Here is a 15,460-nt window from a genome sequence, read left to right on the forward strand (position 1 = left end):
ATGTATATATATATATATGTGTAAGTATGTATGCATGTAAATATATATATATATATAATATATATATATATTATATATATACAATATATATTATATATATTTATATATATATTATATGTATATATATAAAATATATACATTTATATATATTTTATATACACACACACACACACACACACACACACACACACACACACACACACACAAACACACACAAATATACATCCATGCGCTGACATTTATGATTTTGAAATCAGCAAATGTTGCATTGACTGAAAATTATGCTAGCTGAAATTTGAATGTTGTGCTTTATTTCTATAGAGTGCAAACTAGATGTGTGTTTACACACCACACACATTTTTCCTTCTGAGATGATTACCATCACTGTCACATGACTAAACAATAGCACATCATCACCCCCTCACCCTCTGTAACAGACACACAAACTGAAACAAGATGGAAAAAATATTGGTTGTTAAAATTGTCCCAGGTTTACGTACGGACCGATACCGATATGTTAAAAAATGACTAACACTTCCTTTGTACTGCTCTAAAATAGGCCTGATATGTATAAAGATCTCAGTGTGAAAAGAAGTGTTGATCTACATCAACATCCTGGTTATCTCTGTGGTCGGCCAGCATCCCGCACTGGACTTGGACACATTTAGCAGGATATCTTTATCTGGTTCTCAGCTCTGTGAAGCGAGCCTGGTGAGCCACTTCCTGTTTGCAGGACGGTAAAAACAGTTTGTGGTTGTCGTAAAGGTATGAAGAGAAACTGTCTTTCCCTTTTTACCTCCTGATCATTCGACTTCTCAGTCCTGGGTGAAATGGACCCAAACTCGTCCCTTGATACTTTTGACTGTTAGGTGTCAAAGCTACATGTCTCAAATGCCACGGGAACTTTTATTTGAAACATATTTATAATCATTATAAAACAATTAAAATTCCATATGTTGCAGCCAGGGGTGGGGTTTATCGTGTCATTCACAATTATGCTGCAAATCTCTTTTGATCAAGAAAACATACACATAAACATACATGGTAGTTTCTGAGGTATTTTGGCCACTGCAGGCCACCGTACCTGTTACCTGATTTCCATTTCCTCCTAACTGGTAAAATGTTAGATTAGCAGATTAACCAGATGACAACACCTCTCCAGGATCACGTCTAAAACAATTCCACTGTTTTAGCATATAAGGACATAATGGCTGCAACCCATTCTACTGAGGATGAAGAGCCTACCTGAGTAATCCTGTTGTGGTTGGCTAGGAACATGGAGAGGTTTTGGGACTCCTGGATGGACTGAGGGTCGGCCATCTTCCTCAGGAACTGAGCTGCTCTAAAGTCACAGGAGCAGAGAAACGTCTGAATGTTGGTCGTTCAAACAAAAATGTGGATTTTCCCATGGAGGCTTTAGGGACCTTTTGTAAGCAGAGTGGTCGTTCTTCACGCTACACTTCATGTTCTTCAGCTCGTCCAGAACGGCAAACATGTTGATGAATTTGCCGAGCGTGAGCAGGTAGGCCTCGGACACAAAATCTTTCCTCCTCTCAGCGTGGCACAGACGCTTCACCTCACTGCAGAAACGTTCTATGGCCTTACGCTAAAAAAATAACAAATATTAAACTGACACTGACAACGTCATCAATACAAATGTCAACTAGACTTGGAAACATCGGCCACAATCATCTCATCCAATTTCATCTTTCACCTCACCCCGACTTTCCTGGATTTTCTTGTCACAAACTAAATGCTCAGACTCACCTGGAAGTACATGAACTTCATGAGCTTGGTCACTTCAGGCTCCAGCACCTCCACTGTCTTCTCATAGATCTCCACCCTGTTGGGCTGCTCGTTGCATTTCACCTAACAGACACAAGATGGCGCCATCACATACAGCCTGACAGGAGCTCAGCTCTCATTCTAAACCAAATGAAAGCAGCCGATTGAAGGTAAACATGATAACCACGCCCTAGACAGTGCGAGACAGTCGTGTCAAGGTTCAAGGCCCAGTTCATTAGGTAAACACCCACATGTCGTGCTAAAGAACCTCTACCAATTACAAAAGCCCTAAAAACAATTACATTTTGCAAGAAAACTTAACAACTGGGGTCAGAATCAAAAACCAGTTCTTGTTGAGAACCAGTTCCCAGTGTTTCGACTCCTAGTTTGCCATTTTTGCAAACGATTCCCTGATCAATTCCATGACATCACCACGCACATTTCGCAGCTTACACAAGCTACGTTGCATAGCTTACGCATTTCCTCAGTAGGAAACATGGTGCCTGAGCGGCACAAACACTTGAAAGTTTGATTATACTTTACGAGAAAGGATGACAACAGGGCCAGTTGCAATACTTGCAAAGTAGATATTTCATCAAAGGGAGGAAACACTACAAATACGCAAAAGCGTTTGCGCACAAAATCCTTGATAACTTCAAAGCGAACGTTGTGCTTTTGATCCGCTCCGGACTAGTGAAGTCCAATGCAGCAGCGGTGGCGTTTCCACGTCCTCTCCTGCTAATACTGCAGGTAACGAATCGACTCACGCTGCCTTTCATGTTAGTGTCATTCTAGACACCTTCACACTAGCAGACTCCAGCGACTAAAGTCAGACCTGTGGTAAGATTTTGCCCAGTTTGCAGAAGCTACGGCAACACTACACCGTACAAGAAGATGACTCACTTCCCAAGGAGCATCGAAGAGAACATTTGTAAAGACCTTTACAAACGATACCATATTTATCACTGATAAACTGAGTTATAATGCAGGAGACCATGCGCAATTAATTTTTTGCCACCTATTGAATTAATCAAGAATCGATAAGGGAATCGATAAGGGAATCGATAAGGGAATCGATAAGGGTCTGGAATGATAGACAGAATCAACAATGGCATTGATACTGATAAAAACTTATCACTTCCAAACTCCTAGTAATGATGGTTTATTGGATGTCATCCTTAGTTTGATGATCAAGACCATACATAACCTGAGGTGGGACCAAGTCACTGTCACCTTCAAGTCTACATTTATTTTACTGAAGTCTTAAAAGAAACAAAAATCCAGAGTCAAGTCTAGTCCCGGGACATCTGTCTGAAGTAAAACCATTGTCCTAAGCTTTAAGTCCATCCATCCATTATTGTCCGCTTTTCCGAGGTCAGGTCACAGGGCAGCAGCCTAAACAGGGTGGCCCAGACATCCTCCTCCCCAGCCATTTAGGCAGGCTCCTCCAGGGGAGTCTAAAGACGTTCCCTGGTCAGCCAAGAGACGTAGTCGCTCCAGCGTGTCCGGGGTCTTCCTTTGGGTCTCCTCCCGGTTGGACGTGCCCAGAAAACCTCACCAGGGAGGCGTCGTGACCAGATGCCTGGCCCACCTCAACTGGATCCTGTTGATGTGGAGGAGCAGCAGGTCTACTCCAAGCCCCTCCAGGATGGCAAAGCTTCTCACCCCATCTCGAAGGGCGAGCCCAGCCACCCTGCAGAGAAAACATATTTCTGCTGCTTGTATCCCCAACATCATTGTTTTGTCACTACCCAAAGCTCGTGACCACAGGCGACGGTCGAAACGTAGATCAAACGGTACATCAAGAGCTTTGCTTTCCTGATCAGCTCTCTTTACCTCGTCAGACCAGTACAACACCCGCATCACTGCAGATGCAGCACCAATCCGCCTGTTGATCGTGAACAAGACCTCAAGACACTTTAACTCCTTCACTTGAGGCAGAACCACGTCTCTAATCCAGAGAAGGGATTCTACCCTTCTCTGTCTGGGATTTGGACGAGCAGACTCGCTTCCTGGCTGCTCCACACTTGGCCGCCAACTGCTCCAGTGAAAGCTGGATGTCTGGTGAGATTGCACTTTATTTACAGAGCAATTACAAATAAATTCAAGACATTAAGAATGCTTCTTAAAAAGTCCATTAAGCAGTCAGAAAAATATTATATTTTCTCCATGTGTGAGATATAAACTCTTCACGATCACCACACTCAAGTCCAGGTGAAGTCTAGATTCACCGCTGTTAAGCGTCAGTAGAGCCCTAAAGTCTTTAGTGATGTCTTCAAGTCGAGTCTTAAGCTGACTTGAGGTAAAGTCGTGTGACACCTCTGAGAAGACCCCTGCTGGAGTGTGTGTAGAAAGGACAACGGTGTGTTCGTGTGAACCTGTGGAATGGCTCTGGAGCAGCTCCTCCATGTGTAAAGCATCACAGCATACTCGTGTCCTTCCTCCAGCATTTCATTCTGCAGAAACACACATTTTTTTCCATTCTTAATGCAAAATTGGACAAAAACCTAAGATGCAACTGTTAAACAGTTGCACTGTTTGCAAAGCCACCAGTGAGCACAGACCACTGAAACGTGAGGTGAGTCACTTGTTCCCAGACGTGATGAACATTTTAGCAGGGTTAGATAGCTTCCTCTTAGAACTAGGTAGAGCTCTCAAACAGACCGACTTTAACCCCGGTTGCACTTCCTGGTAAATAGGGTTAATGAAAGCCCTACACCTCCTCTTTACGAGTCAAATCACACTCTCCATTCATTCACAGGCAAGGAAAAAGCTTTAGTGGCCCACTGTCTGCCTGATTCACCCTTGTGTGAGTGGAATGTGTGTGTACGAGTGTGTGTCCTGGCACAGGCTGGGCCAAATCAATTCAACAAGGCTTCCTCAGCGAGGATGCGGCAGCTTCCCACAGTCGCCTTTGTGCTCACTGAAACTGGAACAAAACCTGCTAAATTTGGGAGCACGAATGAAAACAACTCAACAAGGAGATGTAGAAATAACGGTGATGGGTTTCTCACCATGCTGGAGTGGACTGTGGCCTGCTCTATGTAGCGGGCGATGCCGGTCACAAAAGCATTTCTGTCCTCAAAGTTGGTGTCAAAGTTTGCCTGGAGAACGAGAGACAGAGGTGGTTTAAGTTGGTCCAGTGGGGGGTCGCGGTGGGAGGTGGCAACAGTGTGTGAGTGTGTGTGTGTTTGCACCTGGTACATGATCGAAGAGGGGGGAGGTTCGATGCATGGTTGCTGGTCGGGCAGCGGCAGCTCCTCCAGCAGGTCCACGTTGGACAGAGCATCCTCCAAGGTCACGTGGGTCGTCATGGTAACAAGAACTCACTCAAACAACAGGTCTGACAGAAGCAGAGAAAAGGGAATATGACATGAATACAAAGAGGAAGAATATGAATCATTTGGATCAGATCTACTCTGAAGGAAAAAACGTCATCCAGACGAGTCGCAGTGGTTCTCAATCCTGGTTCTGGAGGGCCTGATTTCATTCAGCAGGTGATTAACAGGCTTCTGCAGAGCCTGACGAGCTGCTGCACAGGTGACTCAACCACTGAATCATGAGTGTTGGAGCAGAGAAACCACTCAAATGTCCTGAAAAGCGGAACTCCAGGACCAGGACGGACAACCACTGTTTTAGAGGGATCAGGAGAAAGACCTGACCAGTTCCTTCACACTGGACTTGGACCCTGCTACATTCTCCAGGACTGTGGAGAACATGGTGATGACCACGGAAGCCCATCCCTGCTCGACTCCCATGGACCGTGTCAAAGTGTAGCAGTAAACTAGATGATCTAGATCAGTGGATCTCAATCCTGGTTCTGGAGGGCCGCTATCCAACATGTTTTAGCATTAACCCTGCTTCAACACACCTGATTTCATTCAGCAGGTGATTAACAGGCTTCTGCAGAGCCCGACGAGCTGCTGCATCAGTGCTGGAGCAGAGGAACAACAAACAAGCTGGCTGTCTCCAGGACCAGGTCTGACAACCACTGATCTAGATGCATGCTTGTGCATTTCCAAAGCCCGTGCCAATCTCTCACACCTTCCAACGTGTAATGGTAGACGGCCCGTATTTGATACAGCGTTTTCTAGGGTTTTACAACCCCCCCAAGATGCTTTACAACACAATCATCCACCCAAGCACACACACACACACTCACACACACCAAGAAAAAGCTCCAGTGCGCCTGTTTGAGGACGTTGAAGTTGGCTGGAGGAGAAAGAAGCGTCACGTGGTTAGCTTCTACTAGTCGAGACGTCCTCTACTCTTTCCTGGATGCTAAACCAACAACAGCCTGGATATCGGAGCTTCTCGGCTTAAAGCAGCCTGAAAGGAGGATGGGTGGGCGTAGCCAGCAACAGCCTCTTTTCCTAACGTGACAGAGCCCTGAAGCTCTTCATTCTGGAAGGTGCTGGCACTGTCAAGCATTAAACTGCTGGAACGGCTTTATGTGAGGGATTTAGTGCAAAAGACTTGATGAATATGTTTTTTATAGACGACAGAACTGTTAAGACTTCAGAGCAAGTCACTCCAAATCAGTACTTTTTTGCTGATAAACTATATGAATGAGTGTCTGATCGTGCTGTAGACATGTGCAGTCAATAATTCGGCACTTTAGTGCATCTTAGTTAAAATTTAAATATTCTGCCTAAAACTGTCAGTCTTGCACCGTCGTCAGGTAAAAACCTAGCACTGCATTTGAATTTAAATCTGCCATCGCTATTGGCTGAGTGGTACACGATGATCTTAGATTGTACATTATGATGTCACAATTGTAGCGTCATGAATGTCCTGTTTTTGACCTAAAGGTCATGATGTGCTGTGTCTGTTTGAGCAGAGACATAAAGTCTCTGACAGGCTAATCTACATGAGATAGTGGCCAAGGTCGGATGGCGTTTCATGTGTGTTATAAATCTCCTACTAAAGTTTAGAGTGAAACATTCACTCCCACTCAGAACTAACTGCTTCTCCGGATCCGCTGGTTCTGATAATAACATCCCACACACACCACCATCATTCATCACGTCTCACTCCACCTTCATCCATCTGTACACAGAGTGTTAAAGTTAGTCTTGTTTTAATTGTGTAGAAATACATTTCTTAACTATTATAAACCTGACTCTCTCTCTTTCCTCGGAGTTAATACGAAGTGTCGCTTAATCCCTGTAATAAAAAGATCTGACCTTCTGGTTAAAACATTCAAAGATCCATCAGATTGATATTTCATATTTCTATGGAATCTCACATTTTATGGTTCATAAAACAAGATGTAAACGACTCATCCTTTACACAATGTTGTGTGTGTATTTGCTAGCGGCTCCGCCCTCTCGGTCTGCTAGGCAACAGCCTTTGTTGCATTTTTCAAACAGGAAGTGGGAGTTGAGTAAGAACCTGGTAGCGGGTGACTTGCTCTTTAAGAAAAAAGTAATAACATATCCCCTTGAAAGAAACTGCTTTAAAAATGTTTTTGAAATAATGGATACGATGGATTGCTCAGTTTTATGCAACATTCCGATAAAACACAAATATTCCTTTTCAGTCATCCGAGGAATGTCCATTTCATTACATCTTTAGGATCTTTGTTCATTCGATGCAGTGTGGTGCTTCTATCTGTTCGCCCTGCACCTGCATCCCCTCACGTACGACACCACCAGTCTAACCCAGCTGGGGTTAGAGAGGGGAAGAGGCCCCTAACTGTTTCCGTTTTGCTTCTACGTGCACACCGGTAGCAAGTCATTCCTCAATGCCAAGAGAGCAAAAAAAAAAAAAAAAAAAAAAAAACTGTCTGATATTTATAAGAAAAACCAACACGATAACAGAGCAGACGGATATTTCTGTCACCCAAAACAAATGGCAGGCTTTATATAGCAGCACAGATAAACTTTCACCTCATTCACACAGATATAATGAAGTTGTAGATGTGGTTAATAAATGAACAGTGCACGCACCAGCACAACAGCACCAGCGCTCAAATATAAAGCCAAAGCAATGTGTGTGTGTGTGCATTCCGTGCATCATGTGTTCCTGAGAAATGAGTGTTCTCTATCTGAACTGGTAGCTGGTAATCAGCTTAATATTTAAGGCTGGAGATGGATGAAGTAGAGCTGAAAATGTAAAAAACCCACAAAAAGACATTTTCAACACCATCAGCAGAAGGAGAGGTGTACAGGAACACCATCCACAAATACAAGACACTGTCGATAGCATCAGTCGTGCGTTTTATGCGATTAAAGAAGAGTTTATGTCACGACGTGCCTGAGCCACATGAGCAGATCTAACTGATGATCACACCATTAGAGGAGGTGGGTGGAGCTTCCTGTTGAGTCAAACTGTCACATCAGACACCAGCACAGGGTTAGGAGGAGTACGAGCCAAGAAGTCAGGCGTTCAACACTGACTGACATGTGTTATGTGCTTAGATTTGTAAAGAATTCTGTGTTTTTTTAACATACACAGGCGATTTTGTAGAAACGCACTCATTATTTGCATAGCGTCTGGAATCGGCTGATTTTCAGTGTGAATCTGTTTTATTTTCGTAGATCAGTAAATACAGTGAAGAAGAAGACGAATGTAGTTTTGCATGTCTAGGATGTGAACACACCATTGCTACATGACTTATCTGTTCCAGCAGCAGCACATCTCTGTCTGATTGTTGGACAGCTCAGACACAAGATCCTCTCAAAGGTCTATATTTCACAGAATTCTCTTTAAAATAAAACAAAATGTAGATTACCCAGAAAATTATCTTTCTGGGAGAACAAACCTCCACACGAGTGATTGGTTTACTGATTAGGTGGTAAAATCACTATTTTTTTCAACATGAATCAACAACCTGTTTTCTGAGATTTAGCCCTGATTCTGATCATCAGATGATGTATTCTGGTGCATTTCTACATCTCTGTTATGGAAGTTTAAACAGAGCTGTGCATTTGTGTGATGTTCAGAAATAAACAGCAAAAAATACAAAAGCTGCAAGAATCAATTAGCTCGTTCCACTGCGGGCGTCGGGATGGAGCGGGCCGCAGTTTTGTAAAACTGGTCCAAACAACCGGCCTGGAACGTGCTGCTGACAGCACTTTCGTGGCCCCCTTCTGTTGAGGGCCGCATGTTTGTGGAACAGCACGGTTATAGGGCAGAGCAACACAGTCCACTGATTGGGAGATAGAAATCTGTCACTACCTGCAACAAGCCAAAGAAACCTCGGAGTTGTTTTTGTTTTCATTAGTTTTACACAGATGTGAGAAAATGTCAGCAAGTAGCAGCCAGGTTTGGTCAGCTGTAGACGTCCATACGTTCCTCACCATCGTCCTGAGAGTCAGGACGAGCTAGGTGGATCAATGAGGAATGAAAAGTTTTTAAAGACATTTGTCAGCGGATGGCAGCCGAAAGATTCGTAAAATAATTGGAATTTTTTAAGTATTTGTTCGTTTATGACAACATTACTTAACACTGTGAAAAACTGACATTGCTGTCAGTTTGACCAGACATAAAAAAATAATAAAGGTATTTAATTATAGATTTCAAAGACGGAAACTGCAGCGGTTCACAGCCGAGTGTGAAGCAGCTGGGATGAGAATCAGCTCCTCTAAATCTGAGACCAAGGTCTTGATTCGGAAAAGGGTAGAATGCCTGCTCCGGGTCAGGGACGAGGTCCTGCCCCAAGTGGAGGAGTTTAAGTATCTCGGGGTCTTGTTCACTAGTGAGGGAAAACTGGAGCGTGAGATCGATAGGCGGATTGGTGCTGCATCTGCAGTGATGCGGGCGTTGTACCGGTCTGTCGTGGTGAAGAGAGAGCCGAGTCAGAAGGTGAATCTCTCGATTTACCGGTCGATCTACGTTCCTACCCTCACCAATGGTCATGAACTTTGGGTAGTGACCGAAAGAACGAGATCGCGGATACAAGCGGCCGAAATGAGTTTCCTCCGAAGAGTGGCTGGGCTCTCCCTTAGAGATAGGGTGAGAAGCTCGGTCATTCAGGAGGGGCTCGGAGTAGACCCGCTGCTCCTCCACATCGAGAGGAGCCAGTTGAGGTGGCTCGGGCATCTGGTCAGGATGCCTCCCTGGTGAGATTTTCCGGGCACGTCAAACCGGGAGGAGACCTAAAGGAAGACCCAGGACACGGTGGAGGGACTATGTCTCTCACCTGGCCAGGGAATGTTTTGGCATTCCCCCAGAGGAGCTGGCCCAAGTGGCTGGGGAGAGGGAAGTCTGGGCCTCTCAACTTAGGCTACTGCCCCCGCGACCCGACTCCCTATAAGCGGATGAAAATGGATGGATGGATGGATAAGCATCAGTTAAAATTTTGAATCCATTACAAAATCAAAAGTTGAAATCAGTCCAGACCTCTGATTGGTGCATCTGTACACTATCATTTTATTTGTGTCCTATATTTAGATTGACTTGAATAGAAATGGTCTAACTTTAGAGTGCATGTGACATTAAGAGCCTTCAGATTCACAGTAATGATGTAAAGTGCACACTCATAAGAGAACACCAGCACTAACTTTTCCACTTACAGTGCTCAGCATAAATGAGTGCACCCCCCCCCCCCCCCCTATATTTGTCAGAAAACCTTTAGTTTCCTTTCAGAATCATCATTTTCTATGAGGTACCAACCTACTAAATACTCCCACAAATGTGGGCCACTGATTACAAACAAGATTTGTTCATTTGCACACTAAAAGTGATTTTCCTAACAAATCCATTCAAGCCCATGTTGCAAAAATGAGTACACCCCAATTATAGTCTTAGGAGAAAAGTCACACTTAAGACTACAAATGTTCTAAATTACAGGCATTAAACCACAGTTGAGTCTAATGATGCATTTAAGAGGTGTCCGGCAGACAGGTGACTATAAAAGGGGAAAGCCCTTCCTGTTTCATGCTGTCAGCAATGTCTCCACATGGAAGAGAAAAGTCACAACATCTGAGAAAGGAAATCATTTCTTTACACAAAAAAGGTGAGGGCTACAAGACGATCAGCTAGGGCTGCACGATATTAGGAAAACCTGCGATATTCGACAACAGTGCTTAATATTGCGATATTACTCACGATAAATGAACAAATACTAAAGTATGCAGTGTTGATGTCGTCTGGCGTGTGACGTCTGCTCTGGGTTCAAAGCAAACAAAAACTAATGCATGAATTCCATTACAACATAACATTTTTATTGAAAAAATATGCAGCTGCACCTGCTACTGTATTAGCAGCAAAACAACAAACTGCAAGCATGCAGTTTCTCAGTGACTTTAAAACATCACCTCCACCATAAAACTTTTTCTGATGCTCCAAATACAGAAAAACATCCCTCACCAGGGTGTTTTTTTTTAATAAATAAAAAAATCAGAAAGTAAGTTTAAATGTTAAATAATAGTTAACATCACTTAAATGCAACAGCAAATTCTCTCATTGCTACTGAGCATTTTCTCCACTTATGTGGTTATGATATAAGGCTGTTGCTGCAATTGGGAAGTGAACTGTGCTGGGCCAAACTAGGAGAATATTAAGATTTTCTGAGGGAAAGAGAAAAACAATTGTCTACCTTTGTAATAAAAATGAACTTGTCATCTGTTGTATAATTGCTTTATATAAGTTATTGATCACTACTGTTTGTCAATCACACTTATCATGAGGATGTAATCAAGGGTAATCATGGTAGAGCCGAACATAATGTGATCATGAGGATGTAATCAAGGTAATCATGGTGGAGGTGTGCAGCTTTGCACGCACATCAGGGAATGTATAAGGAGCAGAGCAGGGCTCAGGGGGGTTAGAGCTGCTTGAAGGATTCTACCTGACGAGGTTCATGGATTACATGTGTTCAGTTCTTCACCTATCATGGATTACGTTTTCTAACTGGGGTGTTCAGCTCTCCACCCATAAGCAACGGTAAGAGAAATGTTTTGTTCATGATTGATAACTTGTATGAATGCCGGTTGAATAAAGCCTTGTTGTTCATCTGATATTCAAGTTGTGTTTCATTGTTTCTGGCGTCGACTTGACAACGATCCTGATTAAATAAATATAAAGTGTAAAAAGAGACTTTGAGTCTTTTAAGGTAATTAAAATAAAATAAAACATTTTATTTTTAGAACATTTTTGGCGTCACGAACAGGATCAGTCAAGCTATTCCAGCAACAATGAAGTGTTTTTGGAGAAGCAAAAAGGAGCCGAGTGCTTCTGGGGAGGGAACGCCGATTCCCGTGCCGATTCCCGGCTGGGAAACGGAGGAGTTCCGAACCATTGGTGATATGTTAAGGCAGCGCGGTGGACGCCCTGGGCCGTGGGGAGAGTTAAATGGAGTGGTCAGCCCCGCCGTGGTGCTGGACCGTTTGACGCGGATAGAAGTTAAAGAAAAAGCGCCGCTGGCAGGAGTGAGAGATATGATGTGGCTTTTTGCAGAAGCATGGAAAAAACAGGAGTTAGAATTGAGCAGTTGTAGAGAGAGAGAGCGGCGCAGGAGAAAATCCATGCTGAAGAAGTTGGAAAATCATGCTCAGAGTTTGAGCAGAGAGTGTGTGTGATGGGGAAAGAGCTAAAGCATGCTCAGAATGTTTTGGATAAAACGCTGACTTTTGTGTCTCGAGCGCAAAGGAAGGAAAAGAAGCGACCTCGTAGAACAGGTCCTGCTCAGATCCGGGCGTTTGTAAAGAATGTTGGTGAAGATTGGGACCCGGAGAAATGGAACGGGGATCTTTGGGGGGATGATGAGGAGGAGGAGTGGGCGATTAAACCTGACCCACCACCTCAGCCCTTGTATCCATCATTACAGGGGATAAAGATGTCAGAACAAAGACCTATTACTAGGCGTCGGCGAGAACAGCAAATTATTCCACCAATACTGGTAGATATGGTGGATGATCAGGGACGGCCGGAACTCGATGAGGCGGGTAATATAAGAAGGATGTTACAACAGCAGCCACAACCCGCCCCTAGGCTGCTAACAACGCTAGAGGATTATTCACAAGATGAGTTAAATCACATGAATGGGAAGCTGAAACAGCGCCCAGGCGAACCAACTGACTCCTGGCTTAATCGCCTTATGGAGGATGGCGCGTGTGATATAGCCATAGATGCCGGTGATGCCATGAGATTTTCAGGATTAAGTACTGATGCACAGATAAATGCTGAATACCGGGCTACAGTCCGGGCATTGCCAGCTGATGAAGATTTCAATGTGGGGGATGCATATGCTCTGGCATGTCATGTAATCTATCCTACCACGGCGGACTGGTCTGAGATTAAAGGGCAATGGCAGACAGTGAGAGATGCCATTCAGCGGCTCACCAGACTCACTATTAGAGAGCAAGTGGCTCGAAACGGGGGAGCTGGAGTGGTGGACTGTAACATCTCTAAGGCAACTAGAGATCACCTCATCAGACATGCCCCACCACATTATAAACCCATGGTGACCAGCTTGTTGTTTGGCGCGGCAGACCAGACTTTTGCCGCGATAAAAGATCGTCTTGGCGAACTCACCACGCTGGGTGATTGGTCTGAGACGAGGAGAGAGGGAGCTAGAACTGCAAATAAACCCAGGATTGATCCACATTCAAGGGGTCGTAAAGGGGGGGCAATGGGCCCCTCTAGAACAGATTTGTGGAGGGCACTGCGACAAGCGGGAGTGCCGTTTGAGGAGATTGATGGATTGCCCACTAATGCATTGATGGAGAAATGCAGACAAATGGGACTGAAGGTCCATTGTCAGTTCAGACATTGTCCTGGAAAGGACGACAGGATGTCTGTGTCAGAATTGGCTGGAATGTTGCAGAATGTGATCAGGGAGGTGGCGTCGAAGCCTGCTGAACCTTCCGCCCCTCCCAAGGAATCTTCAGAGGAGGAGAGTTCAGATGAGTGTTATCAGGTGGCGGCAGTGAAGCGTAGAAAGGAAAAACAGCACCGAAGGGAACATGATGATGAATAGGATGAAGGTCAAGCTCGGGTTGTTGACAGTGCCTCAGGATGGTCAATAAATGATATCAGACCACATGTGGAATTACAGATTTATTGGAAAAAATCAGTACAGACAGTAATGGCATTGGTTGACACTGGGGCGGAGGCCTCGGTAATTCATGGCAATCCTGATAAAATAAAGGGAAACATTGTACCTTTGACTGGACTTGGGGGGCAGATGTTAGTAGGAAAGGGAGTAACTTTGCCCTTAAAAATAGGAAATCAACCTATTAGAAATTACAGTGTAGTAGTGGCTCCTGCAAAGGAATGGATTATTGGAATGGATATATTGGCCGGAATGACTCTTCATCTGAAACATGGTCGATTTTGTTTTGGTATAAACATAATCCACACCATTTTGGTAGGCAAGGTCAAAATGACACCTTTTCCCATTCCTGAAGCAACACAGGTGGTATCACAAAAACAATACCGGTTGCCTGGGGGTCAGAAAGAAATTACGGACACTATTAAAGAATATCTGGAGGCAGGAGTTTTGAAAACATGCACCACACGGTGGAATAATCCCTTATGGCCAGTGAAGAAATCAGATGGTTCATGGAGAATGACTGTGGATTATAGAGCGCTGAATAAACATACTCCTCCTTTAACGTCTGCGGTTCCGGATGTTATCACGATTGTGGAAAGGGTGCAGCATCACTCTGGTACATGGTATGCGGTGATAGATTTGGCCAATGCTTTCTTTACCATACCTATCCCTGAGGACAAGATGGAACAGTTTGCCTTTACATGGGAAGGAAGACAGTACACCTTCACCAGATTACCACAAGGGTATTTGCATTAACCCACAATCTGTCATAGGATAGTGGCTGAAAATCTGTCGACTTTAAAGATCCCATCAGGCATATTGCTATCACACTACATTGATGACATCATGATTCAGGGAAACACTAAAGAAGAGGTTGAGCAATTGCTCCCACTTCTGATAACACATATGAAGAATCATGGATGGGAGATAAATTCAGCGAAAGTGCAGGGATCTGCACAGTCAGTGAAGTTCTTGGGAATTATCTGATATAGAGGGGAAAGAGAGATAACAACTAAAGCTAAAGAGAAAATAGCACGGTTCCCAATACCACAGAATAAGACAGATGCTCAGCGGTATATTGGGTTGTTCGGGTTCTGGAGACACCACATACCTCATTTAGGACAGATCTTGCAGCCTATGTACAGATGCACTCGGAAGAAGGAGCAGTTTGAATGGGGGCCTGATCAACAACAGTCATTTGAACTAGCTAAAGAGGCAATCCAACAAGCTGTTTCTTTGGGGAAGATGTTGTCAGGACCAGTGGAGTTACAGGTTTCTGCAGTAAATGATTATGCTAACTGGAGTTTGTGGCAAAAACAAGATAGGTGCAGAAAACCTTTGGGTTTTTGGTCTAGGAAATTGCCTGATGCAGGACAGAGATATACTCCATTTGAAAAACAGTTGTTGGCATGTTATTGGGCTTTGTTGGAAACAGAAGCCCAAACTGTGGGGCATGAAGTAATGATGAGAACACATATACCCATTCTAACTTGGGTCATGAGCAATCCTACAACTCACCGCATAGGGGTAGCTCAAGAGGCTAGCATCATAAAATGGAAGTGGTATGTTTCTGAGAGAATGAAACCAGGAGAAAAAGGAGTATCAATGCTCCACGAGCAAGTGGCAGACGTTCCAGAAATGGATGAAGTGCCTTTTGAGGTAAAACCAATCCAG

General features: G+C 44.1%; 1 protein-coding gene across 2 annotated transcripts in view; it reads right to left on the bottom strand.

Annotated features, from left to right (window-relative positions):
• The window catches only part of cyfip2 (cytoplasmic FMR1 interacting protein 2), a 62,257-nt gene that overhangs the window by 19,206 nt on the left and 27,591 nt on the right, over positions 1 to 15,460 (bottom strand). For both annotated transcript variants that reach the window (XM_015956350.3, XM_015956414.3), the window contains exons 2-7: positions 4,983 to 5,128; positions 4,800 to 4,889; positions 4,164 to 4,241; positions 1,768 to 1,869; positions 1,425 to 1,606; positions 1,246 to 1,342 (exon numbers count right to left, since the gene is read on the bottom strand). In XM_015956350.3, coding sequence (XP_015811836.1) covers positions 1,246 to 1,342; positions 1,425 to 1,606; positions 1,768 to 1,869; positions 4,164 to 4,241; positions 4,800 to 4,889; positions 4,983 to 5,099 — 666 coding nt within the window. In that variant the 5' untranslated portion in view covers positions 5,100 to 5,128. The remainder of the gene's footprint in view (positions 1 to 1,245; positions 1,343 to 1,424; positions 1,607 to 1,767; positions 1,870 to 4,163; positions 4,242 to 4,799; positions 4,890 to 4,982; positions 5,129 to 15,460) is intronic.

This window comes from Nothobranchius furzeri, chromosome 2, assembly GCF_043380555.1.
Source record: "Nothobranchius furzeri strain GRZ-AD chromosome 2, NfurGRZ-RIMD1, whole genome shotgun sequence".
NCBI lineage: Eukaryota > Metazoa > Chordata > Actinopteri > Cyprinodontiformes > Nothobranchiidae > Nothobranchius > Nothobranchius furzeri.